This window comes from Eschrichtius robustus, chromosome 1 (assembly GCF_028021215.1).
Source record: "Eschrichtius robustus isolate mEscRob2 chromosome 1, mEscRob2.pri, whole genome shotgun sequence".
Lineage (NCBI taxonomy): Eukaryota > Metazoa > Chordata > Mammalia > Artiodactyla > Eschrichtiidae > Eschrichtius > Eschrichtius robustus.
In genome coordinates, this window is record NC_090824.1 from 133,983,043 (window position 1) to 134,009,298 (window position 26,256).

The window sequence follows — 26,256 nt, forward strand, 5'->3', positions numbered from 1 at the left end:
TCAGGGCTTGAACCCGTGTCCCCTGCGTTGGCAGGCAGATTCTTATCCATTGCACCACCAGGGAAGTCCCATGCAAAGCCATTTTTATTCAGATAAATAAAGCACTGTTCAAGAGTCCCCACCCAGGTGGAGACAAACCAAATGTCCATCAAATGATGAATGGTAAACAAAATGTGGTATATCTATATAATGGGCTATTAGTCAAGCATTAAAAAGAATGAAGTACCGACAATACATGCTATTTACATGGATGAATCTTGAAAACATTATGCTAAGCAAAAGAAGCCAAACATGAAAGGCTGTCTATCGTATGATTCCATTTATATGAAATATCCAGAACAGGCAAATCCATAGAGATGGAAAGCAGACTAATGGCTTCCAGGAACTGGGGGAGGAGAAAATGGGGAATGACTGCTCCTGGGTATGGTGTTTCCATTTGGAGTGATGAAAATGTTCCAGAACTAGATAGTGGTGATGGTTTCACAACATTGTAACTGTCCTAAATACCACTGATTGTACACTAAAATGGTTAAAATCATGAATTTTATGTTATGTGAATTTTACCACAAGACAAAAAAGAGTCTCCACCTTTCTGCACACCTTCCCTACTGCTTCTTTTTGAATGTGTCACTCCTACTTTGCACCAACAAAATACCTGGTCTGTACCTTTAGTGAGCATCTTCCACATTACACTGCAAATTAGTTGTTTTTGTGTCTGTCTCTCTACCAGACTATAAGCATTTTCAAGAGAAGAGCTGTGTCCTATTCAGATTTCTCTGTTACCTTGCTTAGTGTCTGGCACAGAGTAAGCCCAACAAATGCTTGCTGAATAAAGGAATGAACAAATTAGCTGAACTCACATGACCACTAAAAAAAAAAATCATTCTTTCTCTGGGTCTCTCAATTTATTGTTAGAATGATCCCCTGGGGAAAGGATTTTCATTTGGAAACACATTGTGATGCACTCAGGGCTGAAGTCTTTGGCATGAGAAAACAGTGCAAGCAGCCCTGACCATTCCCTGGGGTCCCCCTAAAATTTTGACCTCCCAGCTTCTGTCAGTCCTAACCTACCATCTGCTGGAGGTGCAGTTGCAATGGCTGCAGGCTCAAATATTCAAAATATTCTCAACAACTAAGCTCAAAAATGCTTCTGCTGAGTCACCCTCCGGCACAAAGCGTTTTCTTTACAATGCTCTCATCTGTCCTCTGAGGCGTAAATTGTAAATATCGCAGCCTCACTCTACAGAGGTGGGTTAAATGACTTCTCCTGAGTCAGGCAACAAATGATGGAATAAGTGATGCATCAGATTGGAAGAGACTTCAAGGGGGTCTTCCTGTCTATGCTCTGATATTTGACTATATATTTGTAGGCTTCAGGGTTGTAAATTTCCTGAATATACAGCTCTGAGATTAAGATTTTGAGATACAAAAATTTCTTCCTCAGCTTTAGCTTCAGTTCTTTATGATATGGCTGAAGATGTTTCTTCTTGTTCCAATTTGTGTGGAGATAAAGATAGGAAAGGGTTCTTAACCACCTCCCCCGTGTCAGCCCTTTATACCCTCAAAATGATTTTTAAGTTATCCATTTCACTCTTCCATATTAAAATTTGCAATCTTTTTGTTAAAAATAATTGAGGACCTACCATGTGCCAGGAACTCTGGATTCCAACATAAGTAAAATATAAGCCCTCCCTTGAAGGTATGAGTTCATGGTCTTTCTTTAGCGTTTGCTTCAAGTTCCTATTTCTGACTCTAATCCAGATTGGTAAAATGTGCCCCCAAATCTACCAGAAGGCAAACATTTTACTAGCTTATTAGTATTCTCTGTGTGTTTAACAAGTGGAAAAAGTCTGTATTAATCTCTCTTCATGTTGTGCCAGTGATCAGCAGCCTGTGGACAGGTTGGAATTGTCTGTGCTCAGTCACATGGAAATCCCTTCAATTACCTGAAATGGAGCAGTTCGTTTTTGCCTGCGAAAGAAACAGAGCAGAAATTTGAAAATAATTGCTTTCTAGAAGTGAGTGTAGAGTTCCATGGAAACATCCCTTTCTTACACAGCATCCCCAGGTCTGACACCATGGAGACACCTCACCTGGCTTGACTTATGCAAACAGGGCTTTTCTGGGAAACCCCACAGCCGCCAGCAGTGCCCTGCAGTTTGCAATCACTGTGTGGTCCCCAGAGCTGTTGCTGAGGGACATGGCAGGCAAAGTAAGGGTGCATATTTCTCTATCATCTAGGAGACCCAAGGAGACTGAAGCGATCATTTCCTTTGCTGACTCAACATCCTAGGGAGAGGGGTTGGATGGGGTCCCTGGCCTGCTTTGAAAGAGACGTGTGAGGATTCCAAAACCAGCACTGCAGCCTGCCTCCAACGATTATGCTGACTACTCATGAAACCAGCATCTCTCTGTCATTTGTGCCACCTGCAAAATAGAGTTACACAGTAAAAGGATTTGGGATCAAAAAATGTTCAGTGAAATAAATGACCGTTTTTTTATACTTTGGGGCTAGGTTTTAAAAAGCTGGTAACGGTCTCCTAAGAGGGGGATGGAGTAGCTCATAGTCACCTGTTATTCATTAGTCCCGATCACAAATGCTGTTGTTCTACTGCTGCTGGTCAGCAAGGCATTGGAGGGTCTGCTTTGGATGCGAGAGTGACTTTTCCCTTCTCTTACTGCCTTTTGTACCATCTTCTTGCATGTGACTATATTATAGCTAAATATATGAAGGCAGGGAACCATCTGCCTTGTCTGTCCCTGTCTTAGTTTGGGTTCTCCCAGAAGCAGACCCTGAGACAAAAATTCAAGTGCACGTAATTTATTTGAGAAGTGATCTCAGGCAACACTGGTAGGGGAGGGAGACAGGGAAGAGAAGTTAGCCAAAAAAGAATCATCACCAAGCAAGTTACATCATGGGTAACTGGAGCCTTATCCCACGGGTGAACTCTGGGGAATGGGGTATTACACAAATCTCAGAGTTGTCCCACTTGAGGAGTGAGGAAATTGGGGTATGGATATGCCAGTTTCCATTAGTCATTGGTTGAGGGCTGTTCCTGTGTAATATTAATTTTATATCCGTATAAGAAAATGAACCTTAATTCTTACTTCACTTTATACAAACAATTTAATGCAAGGAGGATCATATGTAAAAGATAGAACTATAAAGTTTCTAGAAGAAAGCATAGGAGACTATGTGTACAACCTTAGGGTATGCAGGGATTTCTTAGGTAGGATAAAAAAAGCACTAAAAAAAACCCTGAAAAATTAATAAATTGGACCTCATTCAGAATTAAATACTTCCGCTCTTTGGAAAACATTGTTAATGAAATGAAAAGGCAAGTAATAGAATGGGAAGAATATTTTCAATACATGTATCTGACAAAAAACCTGTATTTAGAATACGTAAAGGACTCCTACAAATCAGTAATGGCAAAAGTTTTGAACAGATGCTTCATGAAATAAACTACACAAATGGCCAGTAAGCCATTTGAAATGGGGCTCAACATTACTCATTATCAGGGAAATGCAAATTAAAACCACAATGAGATATCACTATATATCCACTAGAGTTGCTAAAACTGAAAGGACTGGACAATACAAATGTCAGCAAGGACAACCGGAACTCTCATATTTTGCTGGTAGGAGTACAAAATGGTACAACCACTATGGAGAACTCTCTGGCAGTTTTTATAGGGTTAAACATATCTAGCTCTAGAAACTAGCAATTTCACTCAATATTTATTGAAGATAAATGACAGCACATCTCTACAAAAAAGACTGGTACAAAAAAATGTTCATAACAGCTTAAAAAGCCAAACAAACAGAAAACAACTCAAATGCCCATCAACAGGTGAGGAACAAATCGTGATATAATCACACAATAGAATGCTATTCATCACTAAAAAGGAATGAACTACTGGTACATACAACAACATGGATGAAGCTAAAAGACAAAATAACACTGAACAAAAGAAGCAGATATAAAAGAGTATATTCTGTATGGTTTTATATATATATTAAGTCCAGAAACAGGAAAGCTCATCTACCGTGATTAAAATCAGACAAATGGTTGCCCTTGGGAGTTGGAGACTGACCGGAAGGAGGCAATCCTAAGGGGAACTTGGGGCTTTTGGAAATGTTCTGTATCTTGTTTGGATGGTGGTTACATGAATGTATATAGGTGTCAAAACTTGCCTAATCGAACATATAAGATCTGTGCTTTTTATTGTATAAAATTACACCTTAATATTACAGATTTCTCTTTAACAAAGAAAACGCAATGGCCATTAAAAACACAGAGTAATTTGCTCAATGTTCTGTCTACCTCCCCGTCTCGCACCCAGACACTAGAGCATATGCTTCAGGAGGGCAGTAGCCACATCGGTTTTGTCATCTACTATATCCCCAGCACCTAGTACAGTGTCTGGGACCTCTTGAACACTCAAGTCACATTTGTTAATATCATAGGTTTTTAAGAGCCTCTGTGCATTTAGCTGTGGCTTTAATCTCCCTTTGCAGACATGATCTGTTCTTGGCAGACGTTGGTGGCCCCAGAAGCTTGAGCACAGGTGCATTGCCTAGGAAGGGAGCTTGCAGGTGGGAGCCCAGCAGGACCCTGGGTGTCCTTGGGCACTGACAGGGTCCCAACTGTGAGCACCATCTGCTCCTGTGAAGGGTTCTGACAGCATCCGCAGCCCTGGGCCTGGAAGGTGAGCGCCTCTGAGACCGAATGTCAGGCTCCCATTCCCATCCTCCTGCCTTTAGGGAGCCCACGGAAAGTCACTTTAACCCTGCAAATAGAAAGTACCCACATTGTACCGCTTTGTAATTTACCAAGAATTTTCCCATGTATGATCTTATTTTATCCTCCCTAGGACCCTGTAAGGTGGGTATTTGCTAACCCTGTTTCACAGAGAAGTTAAGTGACCTCCCAAGGTCACACAGCTGGCAAGTGCTGGAATTGGGATTCAAACTAAGTTTCTAACCACTTACTACTATATTAAATACAGTACTACTGTGTCATTTAAGGAACTTCAGAAGCCATTTCTAAAATCTGACCCCTTCAAGCTCTACTGGACTAATGGAAAGATAACTAAAATATATCCCTTGTCTTGAATGCAATTTATTCTACATGTCCATCAAAGATTAGTCTGCCTGGACCACCATTATGATAGTGTCACTCCCCTATGCCAATTTTCCATGCTCCTCACCATCTACCAAGTAAAATTCACTCTCCTTAGCTGCTGTTCAGTGCTCTTCTGCCTAACTCACCTTTGTAGCCTCATCTTCCTTAAAATCCCTTGCATTCTGGCTGGTTATGTCACTATCCTCATCTCTGCAACTTTGCTCCTCAACTTGCCCTCCATTTGGAATGCCAGTTTCTTCCATCTTCCCTTGGGATGCTTTTTCTCACCTTTCAAGTTAGGACTGAAATGTCACTGCCATTCCTGTTTGTAGACTTTTACCCTATCTGAATCCTTAGAGCACCTTTCACTTGGCATTAACTGTCGGGTATCATAGGTACCTCTCTTTGTCTTTTTTATTAGATCCTGAGGTCCTAGAAGGATAGATGCTGCCTTACCCATTTCCATAACCCCTGTGGTGCCTTACCCATTTCCATAACCCCTGTGGTGACTAACATAGTTATATACTGTAGATATTTAATGGTGCTTTGTTGAGTGAATAAATTACCACTTCTCCAACCATTGTCTATACATTTAATACCCTTTGAAATGCATGGTTTTAAAAACTGTTTGCATTTTAACTCTATTAGTTTGGTTAACATAGCTTCCATCTTCCATACACAATGCTTCTGATTTGACACAAACTGGATAGATATCCAAATTCTTTGCAAGTGGGGTGGACCCATGGAGAGATTGCAGAGTCCACAGTTCTACTCTGGCTGTGTAACCTTATACAAATTGCTTCTACTCTCAGGACATTATTTTGCCTCCATCTATTCAACGGGGGTAATAATCTCTGTTTTGCTTCTTTAATTTACCACAAGGTTATTGAGAGGACAAATGAAATAACAGATGTAGAAGTGCTTTGTTGATTGTAAATCACGCAGGCCTGTCATCGAGTTGCACCTGCTTTTGACTGAGGCACACCTTTCACTGTCGGCAACATCCCACCCATTCTCTACCTTCTTTAAAAGAGAATTTGCCCGTCTGGAGGGAATATGTCTAGTGGGCTGCAGGATGATGAGGAAATAACCCTACTTCCTGAATGGTGGGTGGAACTGGGGCCGTGTTGCGGTGGGGTTGAGGTGAGCAGCGCCACTGTCATCTGAAAGTCTTCTGTGAGGAAGGAAAACACACTTGTCCAGACAGCCTCGAAGAGCCGGCCTAGTCCCAGCACGTAGAAGTCACAGGGAGTCGTCCAGTTTTCCCAAAGGTCCCAGAGCGGCTGGACAATGACCTGGGCTGCCTGAGGGAAGGGGAGGGCCCGAACGAAGCAAAGGCAAGACCAACTACCATTTATAAGCGTCACAGCCCCACTTCAAGATGGAAGTTACCATCCTCACTTTGTCCACCACGGCGAGAAGACACCCAAGGTCCACAGCTACGCCTTTAACCCGAAGAGCACCGCCCCCAACCCCTACTCCCCTCCAACTCCCCCACCCCGCTCCTCCTCACCCAGCTTCCCGTTCGAGTCTCCGGGGCCTGTCCATTGGCTTCCACTCTTGGGGAGGGTGGGCCTTGGGTCACCTCGCTTCCTGATTGGTTAGTTGAGCCGATTGGCAGGCACCCGCGAGCTGTGGCTGCGCTAGCCAGGAGGCCGAACATGGCGGAGGCGGGAAAAGAGCACGCGGGCTTCGGGCTCCCGGGAGGAGATGCGGCACAGTGGCCTCTGCAGCGGTATGGCCGCTTCATGCCCTCGGGCACTGGAGAGCCGCCTGGGCCTGGCCAGGAAGCTGGCACAGCCTCTTCCCCAACATGGAAGGTGAGGCCTGAGGGCGGGAAGGGCCGGGAGGCTCTCACCCCGCCGCGGGGAGGGAGGGGAGACTGTGGCCTGGTACCCGAGTGCCCTGCCGAGAGCTACGCCGACAGAAGGAGAGGACTGATAGGGGCGGTTAGCCGACAGCTAACGTAGGAAATACGTATAATGATTGGAACCCTGTGCATTCTCAAAATAATTATGCAAGGGAGTGGTAAACGTTCACATATTCGACAGATATTTACTGAGCGTCAGTTATGTGTTAGATTTTATTCACGGTGCTCGGGGATGTATATCAGTGAACAAGGTATAAATGATCCCTGCCCTCGTTTGTTTTTAGTCTAGTGGAGGACATAGTATTTATGCAGATACTGTATAATTATGTAAACTAGTTTCACATCCCTTATGTGGAAGGGAGGGTTGAATAGTCTTTAATCAAGTTGTCTTTCTTCAGGCAGTCAAGCATTACACAGAAGAAGGACTAAATTTGAATCCTAGCTTTGCCACTGAATTTCTGTGACCTTGGTTAAGTTACTTATTCTCTCTGTACCTTATTTACCTTATCTTAAAATAGGGATAGTAATAGTATCTACTTGGTAAGATTGTTGTGAGCACTGATTAAGTTAATATATATAAATCACCTGGAACAGTGCCTCATATAAAGTTATGTAAGGGTTTACTGATATTATCCTTTTTTTTTTTTTTTTTTGTCCTGGTGATATGTTTTAATGCCATGGGTTGCTGATCATTCAGTTCCTTTTGGTCTGGCTTGACTATTGGATGTGGACCCTGGGGTTTTGGATTATGCATGTGTGTATGTGTTGGTGTGGTTCGGGCAGCAGCGGGTAGGAGAAAAGTAAAAGAAAGAGAACAAATATTCCAGGTAGAGGATGTAACGTGTGCAGAGGCCCCGCACCTGGAAAACCTCAGCATTTGTAATGTGCAGACAGAAAGAGTAAGGCTGGTGCTTAGAGAACAAGGAGACTGATAACATGGGATGAGGTTGTCTGGAGAGGTAGGCAGATGCCTTGTGAACAGTGTCCTAAAACCAATAGGAAGCCACTGAAGGGTTTTAAGTTGGAGCATTTTCATCTTTGAAAGTTCACTCTGGTTGAAGTGTGGAGATAGAATTGGAGCGGAATAGAATTGGAGAGGAATAGAATTGGAGAGGAATATGAGTAGAGTCAGGCAGATCACATAGAATGCTTTTTTTTTTTTTTTTTTTTTTACATAGAATGCTTTTGCAGTGTGGCAGGCAAGAGATGGTAATGACTTAGACGGGAGGGCAGGGGTGGGAGGATGGGGAGGGAGGATGGCAGTAGAAATGGGGAGACCGGGCATGTTAAAGCTATACTTTGGAGGCCAAGATGACAGGACTTGGAGATTGATTGGGTATAAGTGGTGAGAGTAAAGAACTTTTGGGTTTCTGGCAGGATCAACTGGGTTGGGAAACACTGGAGGAGGAACACTGAAGGAAAGATCCAAGACTTCAGTTTCAGATGTATTGGGTTTCAATGTGTTTATGCAGCATCCAAGTGGGGATATTGAATGGGTAGTTGGGTATGCTGGTCTAGACTCAGAAGAAACATCTGGGCTGGAGATGTAAATGTGTCATCAACACGAAGGTGACATTTATAGTTATGAGATGATACGAGATTCCAGGACCAAGCCCCAAGGTAGGTCAGGAGGGGACCGAGTCCCTAAAGAAGATTGGCAAGGGACAGAGAGTTGGGAGGCACCCAGGAGAAAGCAGGTCCATCAAAGCTACAAAAAGTTACTTCAAGAGGGAGAGAACAATTAACTTTGTTGAATAATGCTGCAGAGTGAAGGATAATGACGACTAAGGGGTGTCCATTGGATTTAGCAACATGAAGGTCCTTAATGGTCTTTACCAAGAGAAGTTTCAGTGGAGTGAAGGGGGTGGAAGCCAGATAGGGGTGGGCTGAAGAGTGACTAGTAGGTGAGGAAGTGTGGCCGTTGTGCATGGACACCTCTTCTCAGACACTTGGCTGTGAATGTGAGTAGAGATGGGGCATAATGAATTGTTCACCACATCTAGACTGTTAGAGCTAAGACCATTAAAAAAGGCATTAAATACTTAGTTGTACTCTTGTGGAACACGTTATCCTGAGAAATTGTATAGGCTGCAGATGCAAAATAGGGTGAATAAAGAGTTAAATTGAAGAATGACTGATCTATAATAGGATCTTGTAAAAAGAACTGGGAACGTTTGAGGACATAATTAATTTTTGAAACTGCCCAACAGGTTCCTTGATACCTTCTTTAAACACCCTTTAAACCCTTTCTCCTCAGGCGTCTTTGTTGGATGCATGGCCTCAGATGCAAATGGGTAACTATTAGATTCCTATCTTGCAACCCAGAGGCCAGGGATATTTGACCATCCGAAGGAGCTGTTATTACTTTTTTTCCCTTTTCTTTGCAAAGCTCTTCATAATTGAGTATAAGGAGCAGCACTTTTCAACAGTTTTCTGATGTTTGGCATAAAGCCACAGCTACAGTGACAAGGGATGAGGTTTGGCTTTTGCAGTGCTTTTGAAAACTGAACATTTGTACCTTCCTTTGAATCTGTGCCGAACCATCCTACCTGCTGTGATCAGTTTCAGCCCAGGTCTGTCATTTTGGGAGGGAAAAACGAAAGAGAAAACAAGATTTGTTCTATTTTATGAGTTCTGTGACTATTGTGCAATAGTAATGATAAAAGATGAGCCATCTAAAGAGCTTCACTAAGTCCCATGTGAATTTTTCATTTTAAAAATATGTGGTACCTGCAGTAAAAAAAATGTGGTAGGTAAAGCATAAAAATATATTATTGTGGAGAATAGAGTCATTCTGGGCTTTTTTTTCTCTAGGGGACTTTTAAGTTCAACCTTGAAATCTATTTTGAGTTTTTTCATTTTTTCCTGAAATTGTGGGGAGAATCTGATTTCCTGGTACTGTTCTATATAGTTGTTTAATTACAGAGAAGACTTTCATCACAGTGGCTACATGCTAAGGCAAAAATGTTGACTTAAGAGAAAAAATGAATAGTACAACAAGTCTGGTACTTCTAAGACTTGAAGTCCTAGTTGAGAGGTAAAGTCAAGTCTAAGACATCTTATATATAGACTATGGAATGTATATATTGATTTATTTGTCTGAATTGAATTATTATGAAAAGTTACTATCTGTAGATAAGTTAACCACAATTTGGAAGCAAATACACTTTTTGTAATACTGTAAAAAAAAAAAGTGTGAAAAAAAATCAACAGTTTAGAACTGTGCTACTCAGATGTCAATGTGCATGGAAATCACTTGGGGACATTTTTGAAAAATGCAAATTCTGACTTAGTAGGTCTGGTATGGGCAGTGAAATTCTGTAGTTCTAACCAGCTTCCAGGTGATGCTGATGCTGTTGGTTCAAGGACCAGACTTTGCGAGGCAAGAGTGTAGAAGACCTTGAATGAAATGGGCAGCCCTATAGTAAAATTAATAAAATAAATTTGTGGAGTTATGAGGTAAGGCAATCAGATTCGTAATGAATATGCAAACATTTTATTAATAGGGTTAATATTTAAACCATCTGTCATTTAAGTGGAATGAGCAAATGAAATACATCTTGAACTTGATTTTAATTCCTTACATCTGTTAGCCCAGCCTTTCTGAAAGGATTATCATAATAACAGATTGCTCCATTTTATGTATTTTATGGCTGAATGTAATTTAGTTTACTAATTTGAGGATAATTTTGAAAGGTGATGTTAATTGCAGGTTGCTTTTATTTTATTTATTTATTTTTTAAACATCTTTATTGGAGTATAATAGCTTTACAATGGTGTGCAAGTTTCTGCTGTATAACAAAGTGAATCAGCTATACATATGCATATATCCCGATATCTCCTCCCTCTTGCATCTCCCTCCCACCCTCCCTATCCCACCCCTCTAGGTGGACACAGAGCACCGAGCTGATCTCCCTGTGCCATGTGGCTGCTTCCCACTAGCTATCTATTTTACATTTGGTAGTGTATATATGTCCATGCCACTCTCTCAGTTCGTCCCAGCTTACCCTTCCCCTCCCCGTGTCCTGAAGTCCATTCTCTATGTCTGCATCTTTATTCCGGTCCTGCCCCTAGGTTCTTCAGAACTTTTTTTTTTTTTTTTTTAGATTCCATATATATGTGTTAGCATACAGTATTTGTTTTTCTCTTTCTGACTTACTTCACTCTGTATGACAGACTCTAGGTCCATCCACCTCACTACAAATAACTCAGTTTTGTTTCTTTTTATGGCTGAGTAATATTCCACTGTATATATGTGCCACATCTTCTTTATCCATTCATCTGTCAGTGGACACTTAGGTTGCTTCCATGTCCTGGCTATTGTAAATAGAGCTGCAATGAACATTGTGGTACATGACTCTTTCTGAATTATGGTTTTCTCAGGGTATATGCCCAGTAGTGGGATTGCTGGGTCATATGGTAGTTCTATTTTTAGTTTTTTAAGGAACCTGCATACTGTTCTCCATAGTGGCTGTATCAGTTTACTTTCCCACCAATAGTGCAAGAGGGTTCCCTTTTCTCCACACCCTCTCCAGCATTTATTGTTTGTAGAGTTTTTGATGATGGCCATTCTGACTGGTGTGAGGTGATACCTCATCGTAGTTTTGACTTGCATTTCTCTATTGATTAGTGATGTTGGGCATCCTTTCATGTGTTTGTTGGCAGTCTGTATATCTTCTTTGGAGAAATGTTTATTTAGGTCTTCGGCCCATTTTTGGATTGGGTTGTTTGTTTTTTTGATATTGAGCTGCATGAGCTGCTTGTATATTTTGGAGATTAATCCTTTGTCAGTTGCTTAATTTACAAATATTTTCTCCCATTCTGAGGGTTGTCTTTTTGTCTTGTTTATGGTTTCCTTTGCTGTGCAAAAGCTTTTAGTTTCATTAGGTCCCACTTGTTTATTTTTGTTTTTATTTCCATTTCTCTAGGAGGTGGGTCAAAAAGGATCTTGCTGTGATTTATGCCATAGAGTGTTCTGCCTATGTTTTCCTCTAAGAGTTTGATAGTGTCTGGCCTTACATTTAGGTCTTTAATCCATTTTGAGTTTATTTTATTTATTGTGTATGGTGTTAGCAGGTGTTCTAATTTCATTCTTTTACATGTACCTGTCCAGTTTTCCCAGCACAACTTATTGAAGCGGCTGTCTTTTCTCCATTGTGTATTCTTGCCTGCTTTATCAAAGATAAGGTGAACCTTTTTTGTGCATGGGTTTATCTCTGGGCTTTCTATCCTGTTCCACTGATCTATATTTCTGTTTCTGTGCCAGTACCATACTGTCTTGATTACTGTAGCTTTGTAGTATAGTCTGAAGTCCAGGAGCCTGAGTCCTCCAGCTCTGTTTTTCTTCCTCAGGATTGCTTTGGCTATTCGGGGTCTTTTGTGTTTCTATACAAATTGTGAAATTTTTTGTTCTAGTTCTGTGAAAAATGCCATTGGTGGTTTGATAGGGATTGCATTGAATCTGTAGATTGCTTTGGGTAGTAGAGTCATTTTCACAATGTTGATTCTTCCAATCCAAGAACATGGTATATCTCTCCATCTGTTTGTATCATCTTTAATTTCTTTCATCAGTGTCTTATAGTTTTCTTCATACAGGTCTTCTGTCTCCTTAGGTAGGTTTATTCCTAGGTATTTTATTCTTTTTGTTGCAATGGTAAATGGGAGTGTTTCCTTAATTTCTCTTTCAGATTTTTCATCATTAGGAAAAATGATGTATAAGAATGCAAGAGATTTCTGTGCATTAATTTTGTATCCTGCTACTTTACCAGATTCATTGATTACCTCTAGTAGTTTTCTGGTAGCATCTTTAGGATTCTCTATGTATAGTATCATGTTGTCTGCAAACAGTGACAGCTTTACTTCTTCTTTTCCGATTTGGATTCCTTTTATTTCTTTTTCTTCCCTGATTGCTGTGGCTAAAACTTCCAAAACTATGTTGAATAATAGTGGTGAGAGTGGACAACCTTGTCTTCTTCCTGATCTTAGAGGAAATGGTTTCAGTTTTTCACCATTGAGAACGATATTGGCTGTGGGTTTGTCATATATGGCCTTTATTATGTTGAGGTAAGTTCCCTCTATGCCTACTTTCTGGAGGGTTTTTATCATAAAATGGTGTTGAATTTTGTCGAAAGCTTTTTCTGCATCTATTGAGATGATCATCGCTTTTCTCCTTCAATTTGTTAATATTGTGTATCACATTGATTGATTTGCATATATTGAAGAATCCTTGCATTCCTGGGATAAACCCCCTACTGGGGTTTATCCCAGGATAATTGATCATGGAGTATGATCCTTTTAATGTGCTGTTTGCTAGTATTTTGTTGAGGATTTTTGCATCTATGTTCATCAGTGATATTGGCCTGTAGTTTTCTTTCTTTGTGACATCTTTGTCTGATTTTGGTATCAGGGTGATGGTGGCCTCGTAGAATGAGTTTGGGAGTCTTCCTCCCTCCGCTATATTTTGGAAGAGTTTGAGAAGGATAGGTGTTAGCTCTTCTCTAAATGTTTGATAGAATTCACCTGTGAAGCCATCTGGTCCTGGACTTTTGTTTGTTGGAAGATTTTTAATCACAGTCTTAATTTCAGTGCTTGTGATTGGTCTGTTTATATTTTGTTTCTTCCTGGTTCAGTCTCAGAAGGCCTTGCTTTTCTAAGAATTTGTCCATTTCTTCCACGTTGTCCATTTTATTGGCATAGAGTTGCTTGTAGTAATCTCTCATGATCCTTTGTGTTTCTGCAGTGTCAGTTGTTACTTTTCCCTTTTCATTTCTAATTCTACTGATTTGAGTCTTCTCCCTTTTTTTCTTGTTGAGTCTGGCTAATGGTTTATCAATTTTGTTTATCTTCTCAAAGAACCAGCTTTTAGTTTTATTGATCTTTGCTATTGTTTTCTTTGTTTCTATTTCATTTATTTCTGCTCTGATCTTTATGATTTCTTTCCTTCTGCTAACTTTGGGGTCTTTTTGTTCTTCTTTCTCTAATTGCTTTAGGTGTAAGGTTAGGTTGTTTATTTGAGATGTTTGTTTCTTGAGGTAGGATTGTATTGCTATAAACTTCCCTCTTAGAACTGCTTTTGCTGCATCCCATAGGTTTTGGGTCATTGTGTTTTCATTGTCATTTGTTTCTAGGTATTTTTTGATTTCCACTTTGAGTTCTTCAGTGATCTCTTGGTCATTTAGTAGTGTATTGTTTAGCCTCCGTGTGTTTGTATTTTTTACAGATTTTTTTCCTGTAATTGATATCTAGTCTCATAGCATTGTGGTCAGAAAAGATACTTGATACGACTTCAACTTTATTAAATTTACCAAGGCTTGATTTGTGACCCAAGATATGATCTATCCTGGAGAATGTTCCATGAGCACTGGAGAAGAAAGTATAATCTGCTGTTTTTGGATGGAATGTCCTATAAATATCAGTTAAGTCCATCTTGTTTAATGTATGATTTAAAGCTTGTGTTTCCTTATTTATTTTCATTATGGATGATCTGTCCATTGGTGAAAGTGGGGTGTTAAAGTCCCCTACTATTATTGTGTTACTGTCAGTTACCCCTTTTATGGCATTTGCCTTATGTATTGAGGTGCTCCTTTGTTGGGTACATAAATATTTACAATTGTTATATCTTTTTCTTGGATTGATCCCTTGATCATTCTGTAGTGTCCTTCTTTGTCTCTTGTAATAGTGTTTAATATAAAGTCTATTTTGTCTGTTACGAGAATTGCTACTCCAGCTTTCTTTTGATTTCCGTTTGCATGGAATATCTTTTTCCATCCCCTTTCAGTCTGTATGTATCCCTAAGTCTGAAGTGGGTCTCTTGTAGACAACATATGTACACGTCTTGTTTTTGTGTCCATTCAGCCAGTCTATGTCTTTTGGTTGGAGCATTTAATCCATTTACATTTAAGGTAGTTATCGATATGTATGTTCCTATTACCATTTTCTTAATTGTTTTGGGTTTGTTATTGTAAGTCTTTTCCTTCTCTTGTGTTTCCTGCCTAGAGAAGTTCCTTTAGCATTTGTTGTAGAGCTGGTTTGGTGCTGCTGAATTCTCTTAGCTTTTGCTTATCTGTAAAGGTTTTAATTTCTCTATTGAATCTGAATGAGATCCTTGCTGGGTAGAGTAATCTTGGTTGTAGCTTTTTCCCTTTCATCACTTTAAATATGTCCTGCCACTCCCTTCTGGCTTGCAGAGTTTCTGCTGAAAGATCAGCTGTTAACCTTATGGGAATTCCCTTGTATGTTAATTGTTGCTTTTCCCTTGCTGCTTTTAATATTTTTTCTTTGTATTTAATTTTTGGTAGTTTGATTAATATGTGTCTTGGCGTGCTTCTCCTTGAATTTATCCTGTATGGGACTCTGTGCACTTCCTGGACATGATTGACTATCTCCTTACCCATTTTAGGGAAGTTTTCAACTGTAATCTCTTCAAATATTTTCTCAGTCCCTTTTTTTTCTCTTCTGTTTCTGGGACCCCTATAATTTGAATGTTGGTGTGTTTAATGTTGTCCCAGAGGTCTCTGAGATTGTCCTCAATTCTTTTCATTCTTTTTTCTTTATTCTGCTCTATGGTAGTTATTTCCACTATTTTATCTTCCTGGTCACTTATCTGTTCTTCTGCCTCAGTTATTCTGCTATTGATTCCTTCCAGAGAATTTTTAATTTCATTTATTGTGTTGTTCATCATAGTTTGTTTGCTCTTTGGTTCTTCTAGGTCCTTGTTAAACGTTTCTTGTATTTTCTCCATTCTATTTTCAAGATTTTGGATCATCTTTACTATCATTACTCTGAATTCTGCCTTTTTACTCTTCATTTGTTTGGTCTGATGGGTTTTTACCTAGCTCCTTCATCTGCTGTGTGTTTCTCTGTCTTCTCATTTTGCTTAACTTACTGTGTTTGGGGTCTCTGTGTCGCAGGCTGCAGGTTCGTAGTTCCTGTTGTTTTTAGTGTCTGCTCCCAGTGTGTAAGGTTGGTTCAGTGGGTTGTGTAGGCTTCCTGGTGGAGGGGACTGGTGCCTGTGTTCTGGTGGATGAGGCTGGATCTTGTCTTTCTGGTGGGCAGGACCACGTCCGGTGGTGTGTTTTCGGGTGTCTGTGACCTTATTATGATTTTAGGCAGCCTCGCTGCTAATGGGTGGGTTTGTGTTCCTATCTTGCTAGTTGTTTGGCATAGGGTGTCCAGCACTGTAGCTTGCTGGTCATTGAGTGGAGCTGGGTCTTAGCATTGAGATGGAGATCTCTCGGAGAGCTTTTGCTGTTTGATATTACGTGGGGCCGGGCGGTCTCTGGTGGACCAGTGTCCTGAACTCGGTTCTCCCACCTCAGAGGCTGAGGCCTGACACCCGGCCAGAGCACCAAGACCCTGTCAGCCACATGGCTCAGAAGAAAAGGGAGAAAAAGAAAGAAAGAAAGAGAGAGAGGGAGGGAGGGAGTGAGGGAGGGAGGAAGAAAATAAAGTTGTTAAAATAGAAAAAAATTATTAAAAATAGAAAAGTAATAAATAAAAAGAAAGAGAAAGAAGAGAGCAACCAAACCAAAAAACAAATCCACCAATGATAAAAGTGCTAAAAACTACACTAAAAAAAAAACAAAAACAGAGCAGAAGCAAGAAAAACTACAATCCTGCAGCCTGTGGACCAAAAACCACAGTTACAGAAAGATAGACAAGATGAAAAGGCAGAGGACTATGTACCAGATGAAGGAACAAGAAAAAAACCCCAGAAAAACAACTAAATGAAGTGGAGATAGGCAACCTTCCAGAAAAAGAATTCAGAATAATGATAGTGAAGATGATCCAGGACCTCGGAATAAGAATGGAGGCAAAGATTGAGAAGATGCAAGAAATGATTAACAAAGACCTAGAAGAATTAAAGAACAAACAAACAGAGATGACCAATACAATAACTGAAATGAAAACTACACTAGAAGGAATCAATAGCAGAATAACTGAGGCAGAAGAACGGATAAGTGACCTGGAAGACAGAATGGTGGAATTCACTGCTGCGGAACAGACTAAAGAAAAAAGAATGAAAAGAAATGAAGACAGCCTAAGAGACCTCTGGGACAACATTAAACGCAACAACATTCGCATTATAGGGGTCCCAGAAGGTGAAGAGAGAGAGAAAGGACCAGAGAAAATATTTGAAGAGATTATAGTCGAAAACTTCCCTAACATGGGAAAGGAAATAGCCACCCAAGTCCAGGAAGCGCAGAGAGTCCCATACAGGATAAACCCAAGGAGAAACACACCGAGACACATAGTAATCAAAGTGGCAAAAATTAAAGACAAAGAAAAATTATTGAAAGCAGCAAGGGAAAAATGACAAATAACATACAAGGGAACTCCCATAAGGTTAACAGCTGATTTCTCAGCAGAAACTCTGCAAGCCAGAAGGGAGTGGCATGATATACTTAAAGTGATGAAAGGGAAGAACCTACAACCAAGATTACTCTACCCGGCAAGGATCTCATTTAGATTTGATGGAGAAATCAAAAGATTTACAGACAAGCAAAAGCTAAGAGAATTCAGCACCACCAAACCAGCTCTACAACAAATGCTAAAGGAACTTCTCTAAGTGGGAAACACAAGAGAAGTAAAGGACCTACAAAAGCAAACCCAAAACAATTAAGAAAATGGTCATAGGAACATACATATCGATAATTACCTTAAACGTGAATGGATTAAATGCCCCAACCAAAAGACATAGACTGGCTGAATGGATACAAAAACAAGACCCATATATATGCTGTCTACAAGAGACCCACTTTAGACCTAGGGACACATACAGACTGAAAGTGAGGGGATGGAAAAAGATATTCCATGCAAATGGAAATCAAAAGAAAGCCGGAGTAGCTATACTCATATCAGATAAAATAGACTTTAAAATAAAGAATGTTACAAGAGACAAGGAAGGACACTACATAATGATCAAGGGATCAATCCAAGAAGAAGATATAACAATTATAAATATATATGCACCCAACATAGGAGCACCTCAATACATAAGGCAACTGCTAACAGCTATAAAAGAGGAAATTGACAGTAACACAGTCATAGTGGGGGACTTTAACACCTCACTTACACCAATGGACAGATCATCCAAAATGAAAATAAATAAGGAAACAGAAGCTTTAAATGACACAATAGACCAGATAGATTTAATTGATATATATAGGACATTCCATCCAAAAACAGCAGATTACACGTTCTTCTCAAGTGCGCATGGAACATTCTCCAGGATAGATCATATCTTGGGTCACAAATCAAGCCTCAGTAAATTTAAGAAAATTGAAATCATATCAAGCATCTTTTCTGACCACAACGCTATGAGATTAGAAATGAATTACAGGGAAAAAAACGTAAAAAAGACAAACACATGGAGGCTAAACAATACGTTACTAAATAACCAAGAGATCACTGAAGAAATCAAAGAGGAAATAAAAAAATACCTAGAGACAAATGACAATGAAAACACGACGACCCAAAACCTATGGGATGCAGCGAAAGCAGTTCTAAGAGGGAAGTTTATAGCTATACAAGCCTACCTAAAGAAACAAGAAAAATCTCAAGTAAACAATCTAACCTTACACCTAAAGAAACTAGAGAAAGAAGAACAAACGAAACCCAAAGTTAGCAGAAGGAAAGAAATCATAAAGATCAGAGCAGAAATAAATGAAATAGAAACAAAGAAAACAATAGCAAAGATCAATAAAACTAAAAGCTGGTTCTTTGAGAAGATAAACAAAATTGATAAGCCATTAGCCAGACTCATCAAGAAAAAGAGGGAGAGGACTCAAATCAATAAAATCAGAAATGAAAAAGGAGAAGTTACAACAGACACTGCAGAAATACAAAGCATCCTAAGAGACTACTACAAGCAAGTTTATGCCAATAAAATGGACAACCTGGAAGAAATGGACAAATTCTTAGAAACGTATAACCTTCCAAGACTGAACCAGGAAGAAACAGAAAATATGAACAGACCAATCACAAGTAATGAAATTGAAACTGTGATTAAAAATCTTCCAACAAACAAAAGTCCAGGACCAGATGGCTTCACAGGTGAATTCTATCAAACATTTAGAGAAGAGCTAACACCTATCCTTCTCAAACTCTTCCAAAAAATTGCAGAGGAAGGAACACTCCCAAACTCATTCTATGAGGCCACCATCACCCTGATACCAAAACCAGACAAAGACACTACAAAAAAAGAAAATTACAGACCAATATCACTGATGAATATAGATGCAAAGATCCTCAACAAAATACTAGCAAACAGAATCCAACAACACATTAAAAGGATCATACACCACGATCAAGTGGGATTTATCCCAGGGATGCAAGGATTCTTCAATATACGCAAATCAATCAATGTGATACACCATATTAACAAATTGAAGAATAAAAACCATATGATCATCTCAATAGATGCAGAAAAAGCTTTTGACAAAATTCAACACCCATTTCTGATAAAAACTCTCCAGAAAGTGGGCATAGAGGGAACCTACCTCAACATAATAAAGGCCATATATGACAAACCCACAGCAAACATCATTCTCAATGGTGAAAAACTGAAAGCATTTCCTCTAAGATCAGGAACGAGACAAGGATGTCCACTCTCACCACTATTATTCAACATAGTTCTGGAAGTCCTAGCCACGGCAATCAGAGAAGAAAAAGAAATAAAAGGAATACAAATTGGAAAAGAAGAAGTAAAACTGTCACTGTTTGCGGATGACATGATACTATACATAGAGAATCCTAAAACTGCCACCAGAAAACTGCTAGAGCTAATTAATGAATATGGTAAAGTTGCAGGATACAAAATTAATGCACAGAAATCTCTTGCATTCCTATACACTAATGATGAAAAATCTGAAAGAGAAATTATGGAAACACTCCCATTTACCATTGCAACAAAAAGAATAAAATACCTAGGAATAAACCTACCTAGGGAGACAAAAGACCTGTATGCAGAAAACTGTAAGACACTGATGAAAGAAATGAAAGATGATACCAACAGATGGAGAGATATACCATGTTCTTGGATTGGAAGAATCAACATTGTGAAAATGAGTATACTACCCAAAGCAATCTACAGATTCAATGCAATCCCTATCAAATTACCAATGGCATTTTTTACGGAGCTAGAACAAATCATCTTAAAATTTGTATGGAGACACAAAAGACCCCGAATAGCCAAAGCAGTCTTGAGGCAAAAAAATGGAGCTGGAGGAATCAGACTCCCTGACTTCAGACTCTACTACAAAGCTACAGTAATCAAGACAATATGGTACTGGCACAAAAACAGAAACATAGATCAATGGAACAAGATAGAAAGCCCAGAGATTAACCCACGCACCTATGGTCAACTAATCTATGACAAAGGAGGCAAAGATATACAATGGAGAAAAGACAGTCTCTTCAATAAGTGGTGCTGGGAAAACTGGATAGCTACATGTAAAAGAATGAAATTAGAATACTCCCTAACACCATACACAAAAATAAACTCAAAATGGATTAGAGACCTAAATATAAGACTGGACACTATAAAACTCTTAGAGGAAAACATAGGAAGAACACTCTTTGACATAAATCACAGCAAGATCTTTTTTGATCCACCTCCTAGAGTAATGGAAATAAAAACACAAATAAACAAATGGGACCTAATGAAACTTCAAAGCTTTTGCACAGCAAAGGAAACCATAAACAAGACGAAAAGACAACCCTCAGAATGGGAGAAAATATTTGCAAACGAATCAACGGACAAAGGATTAATCTCCAAAATATATAAACAGCTCATTCAGCTCAATATTAAAGAAACAAACACCCCAATCCAAAAATGGGCAGAAGACCTAAATAGACATTTCTCCAAAGAAGACATACAGGCGGCCACGAAGCACATGAAAAGATGCTCAACATCACTAATTATTAGAGAAATGCAAATCAAAACTACAATGAGGTATCACCTCACTCCTGTTAGAATGGGCATCATCAGAAAATCAACAAACAACAAATGCTGGAGAGGGTGTGGAGAAAAGGGAACCCTCTTGCACTGTTGGTGGGAATGTAAACTGATAACAGCCACTATGGAGAACAGTATGGAGGTTCCTTAAAAAACTAAAAATAGAATTACCATATGATCCAGCAATCCCACTACTGGACATATACCCAGAGAAAACCATAATTCAAAAAGACACATGCACCCGAATGTTCATTGCAGCACTATTTACAATAGCCAGGTCATGGAAGCAACCTAAATGCCCATCAACAGACGAATGGATAAAGAAGTTGTGGTACATATATACAGTGGAATATTACTCAGCCATAAAAAGGAATGAAATTGAGTCATTTGTTGAGAAGTGGATGGATCTAGAGACTGTCATACAGAGTGAAGTAAGTCAGAAAGAGAAAAACAAATATCGTATATTAATGCATGTATGTGGAACCTAGAAAAACGGTACAGATGAGCCAGTTTGCAGGGCAGAAGTTGAGACACAGATATAGAGAATGGACATATGGACACCAAGGGGGGAAAACTGCGGTGAGGTGGGGATGGTGGTGTGCTGAATTGGGCGATTGGGATTGACATGTATACACTGATGTGTATAAAATTGATGCCTAATAAGAACCTGCAGTATAAAACAACAAACAAAACAACTAATACTAAACTTTCTTTGGGTTATTTGTATGGAAATATGTTAATATAAATGTTTCAGACATTAAAAAAAAACAAAAACAAAAACAAAAACAGAAGCAGAAAACGGACAGTAAGAACCCTAGGACAAATGACAAAAGCAAAGCTATACAGACAGAATCACACAAAGAAGCATACACATACACACTCACAAAAAGAGAAAAAAGAAAAAAATATATATATGTAAAAAAAATTTAAAAAGGAAGAGCGCAACCAAATCAATAAACAAATCTACCAATGATAATAAGCTCTAGATACTAAACTAAGATAAACATAAAACCAGAAACAAGTTAGATGCAGAAAGCAAACCCGAAGTCTACAGTTGCTCCCAAAGTCCACCGCCTCAATTTTGGGATGATTCGTTGTCTATTGAGGTATTTCAGAGACGCAGGGTACATCAAGTTGATTGTGGAGAATTAATGTGCTGCTCCTGAGGCTGCTGGGAGAAATTTCCCTTTCTCTTGTTCACACAGCTCCTGGGGTTCAGCTTTGGATTTGGCCCCACCTCTGCATGTAGATCGCCTGAGGGCATCTTTTGGGAAGTCTGAGGTCTTCTGCCAGTGTTCAGTAGGTGTTCTGTAGGAGTTGTTCCACGTGTAGATGTAGTTTTGATGTATTTGTGGGGAGGAAGGTGATCTCCACGTCTTACTCCTCCGCCATCTTGAAGGCACCCCCACAGGTTGCTTTTCAATTAAAGTTTTACCACGTTTTTCAGATTCCAAGGATTTCTCAGACATGCCCTAATTGGTTGAACCTGACAACTTCTTATTTTTTTCCTTTCAAAGGGAAAAAAGTCCTTTAATTTTTAAAGAAGGAACTTAAAATAATTGCCCTACTTAGAAATTAAGAAATACAAAATGAAGTTTGTACTTGAACTGTTAAATGCAGATTCATCATAAGATATACTTTGGGTCCTCTTAACAGTGTCCTTTTTTTTCTTTATATTCCTCTTGCCTACATATTACCTAGCATATGATAGGTGCTCAGTAAATGTCTGAGTGTGTGGTAACTTTTCTGAACTTTTTTTATGATAGTGTGCTAATTATGATGTGATAGCTACTATTTATTGTTTACTTCGGGATATTTCTTATAGCAGCCCTATGAAGTAAATATTATTATCCCCTTTTATAGATAAGGGAACTAAAACTCAGAGAGGTTCAGTGGCTTGCCCAGGAACACAGATAAGTTAAGAGAGAATTCAGACCCTGTTTTTCATGCCTCTAAAGCTTGTTACTTTAACCACTATGCTGTTTGTCTTAGAAGTGTTAATATTTCATTTGGGGAATAGCAGTTCAGTTATGTAGGTGAGGACTTTTGAGATTAACACACAGGGTGAAAATGATAAAAATGATTGTAGGGTTTTTTTTAAGGAAAATTTAAGATTCAGTAAAAGCCCAAGAAAATTATTTTTGAAAATAGTGAAGTAGTAGTTCTTCTTTGCATACCTGGTAATTTTTGATTGGACGCCTGATATGAATTTTACCCTGTTGGGTGAAGGATATTTTTGGATTCCTATAAATATTCTTGAGCTTTTTGCTGGGATAAGTTACTTGGAAACAGTTTAATCCTTTCAAGTCTTGCTTGAGCTTTGTCAGGTGGGACCAGAGCAGCATTTGATCTAGGGATCATTTTTTTCCCACTCCTGAGGCAAAATTCTTCAACATACGTACTCTACCCAGTGTCCTTAAATTATGAAGTTTCTCACTCTGGCTGATAAGAACAGACCCTATTCCCTGCCCTGTGTAAGCACTCAGGATTGTTCCTTTAAGTCCTTTCAGGTGGTTTTTTGCCCAGCCTCTGGTCATTTGCTCATACATGTGTGTACGCTGAAGATTTGAGGAGGGGTCTCTCTTGGTACAGCTCTCTCTTCTCCGGTATTCTGGCTTGCAAACTCTAGCCACACTGACCTACCTGGACTTGGCAGCTCTCTCCCCTCTACTCAGGGACAGCTCACCAGGTTCTGCCTGTGCTCCTTCTCCTTGTACTTTGGCCTGTAAACTTTCCCCAAGAAGTAACTAGGGCAACGGTAAGGCTCACCTCCTTTCTTTCTGTTATTTCTCAGGAATCGTGTCCTTTATTACTTGATATCCAGTGTCTTGAAAACTGTTGTTTCCTCTAATTTGTCCAGTTTTTTTTACCTGTTTCAGGCAGGAAGGCAAGTTTGGTCCCTGTTACATTATGTTGGCCAGAAGTGGAAGTCCATAGTGGGTCATTTAATTCAGTCCCATTTTGTCATTTTCCACTTCAGTTCATCAATTCAACAAAAATTATTAAATTATCTATTTGGTACTTGGCATTTAGTTAGGCACTGGAGAAGCTATGGAACTGTCCTTGTGTTTCATCACAATCTTAAAATATTGGGGCACTTGAGCACAGGATTACAAAAATAGGTAGGGTCTGATCACTAGAGCGGTGTTTCTCAAAGTGTAGTAAGTAGGCAGAGTACTTTCAGCAGTCCCTTGGGGGTGCTTGTTGAAGATGCAGATTCATGGTTCTTGTGCTGGACCTAATGAATCAGAATCTCTGAGCGTGACTGTCTAGGTGATTCTTATGTACTGCAATCTGTCTTCATGCCCCATTTCTGAAGGAAAGGTGGGGATAGGGAACAATTGATAAAGTAATACTGATACTATTTAATGATTTATAAGTTATGAAGTATTTTCATAAACCTCTTCACACTAATTCTCACATTTAATAGCTCTATTTAGATCTAATTACCATGTTATATACAAGAAGCTGATGCCTGGCTAGGTTAAATAGCTTGCCAAAGGTTTACATAGGAGTGGAAGAACTGATTCTAAAAGTCTTGTCTTCCTCAAGCCATTCTGCTGTACACTGCTGCTACCAACAGTGGTATCTTCTCTTATGAAGATGTACGGGTGTCAAGAGTTACTATTCTTTCATGCAGCTTGCTTTTTTTTTTTTTTAAAGGAATTCCTTTATTTTTATTATTTATTTATTTTTAGCTGTGTTGGGTCTTCGTTTCTGTGCGAGGGCTTTCTCTAGTTGTGCAAGTGGGGGCCACTCTTCATTATGGTGTGCGGGCCTCTCACTGTCGCGGCCTCTCTTGTTGCGGAGCACAGGCTCCAGACGCGCAGGCTCAGTAGTTGTGGCTCACGGGCCCAGCTGTGCCGCGGCATGTGGGATCCTCCCGGACCAGGGCTCGAACCCGTATCCCCTGCATTGGCAGGCAGATTCTCAACCACTGTGCCACCAGGAAAGCCCGCAGCTTGCTTTTTTAAAGAGTTAACAGGTTATGTTGCTTTATTGATTAGGATTAAGATTGGCTCTGAATAATAGAAAATGCAAAATAACAGTGGATTAAATAAGACGCAAGTTTATTATTCACATAACAGTACAGGGCTTGTATGACACTCCACAGTGTCAGGAAATGAGGATCCTCCTATTTTGTTCCTCTGCCATGCACGGCCGTGGTCTCATAGTCCAAGATAGAACTGATATTCTAGACAGCCTGGTGGAGGAAAGGATGAAGAAGTAGACAAAAGATTCACACCTGCTGTCCCCTAAGGAAGTTTCTGGTAAGTTGCCACATGACACCTCCTCCTGTAGTCAGAACTTAGAGCTGTGGTCATCTTAACTGTATGGACAGCTGGCATATGTAGTCTGAATTCCACGAGATCATGTGTCCAGCTAAAAATCAGAGGTTCTATTACCATATAAGAAAGAAAATGGTTATTGGAGAACAAGAGAACAAGTCTCTTCTGAATCTGGAGACTGCTAAGAAATGAAGGCTTATTCCTGGGGGCCCTGGTTGGAACTCAAAAGGCATTTCTAATAACAATAGCAACAAACAAAAAAACTTATTTAGTACATAATTACTATATGTCAGTACCTAGAATGGTGATTGGCAGATACCCCCAAATATTTATTGAATGAATGAATCAAGGTCAGATATTCTGGTAAGTATCTGATTTTGCATTATGTCATTTAATCTTTCTGATGACCCTATAAGGTAGTTATTACTATTTTTAAGTATACTTCCAAGGTGCAAAACAAGGATTTGATTCCAAATCCATCTGATTCCAGGTAATGTCTTTTTTAAAGTAGTAGTCATTGGTGTTGTTCACCAGATATACTAAGATTGCATATCCCTGGCCTCTTTGAAGTTGTGTGTCATGTGACTGGTTTTGGCCAGTGAAATGTGAGCAGAAATGACCTATGTCATGGACAGGAGCTTTAGGAGCCAGTGTATGATTCATTGTTATCTTTCTCTTTGCTACAGTGTTGCAGGTATCTGCCGCTCTGTCAGCTTAGGTCCTACTGTGAGAAAGATGGGCAGTGTGAGGTAGAGTGGGAAGACAGGTAGAAAGAGGATGCATAGGTGGTGTGAGTGAGAAATAAAACCTTTGCTTTGGGGGGTTGTTAATTTCTACAGCATACTCTAGCCTACACCTGACTGATATAGAAATAATTTTTATAATTGTGGTTATGTTTAATTGAATTATATGTCACATACAGTGACATATTGTAGATTGCTTAGGCTTTTGAGGAAGAACCTTCTAACAGATGTTCTAACATTTTATTTCCTATGACAAAATTTTTTTTCCA

At 39.5% G+C, this 26,256-nt stretch overlaps 1 protein-coding gene across 2 annotated transcripts in view; it reads left to right on the forward strand.

Annotated features, from left to right (window-relative positions):
* Positions 1–6,789: 6,789 nt before the first annotated feature.
* Positions 6,790–26,256, forward strand: part of REC114 (REC114 meiotic recombination protein) — a 117,255-nt gene continuing 97,788 nt past the window's right edge. For both annotated transcript variants that reach the window (XM_068555147.1, XM_068555154.1), the window contains exon 1: positions 6,790–6,948. In XM_068555147.1, the coding sequence (XP_068411248.1) occupies positions 6,790–6,948 (159 nt within the window). The remainder of the gene's footprint in view (positions 6,949–26,256) is intronic.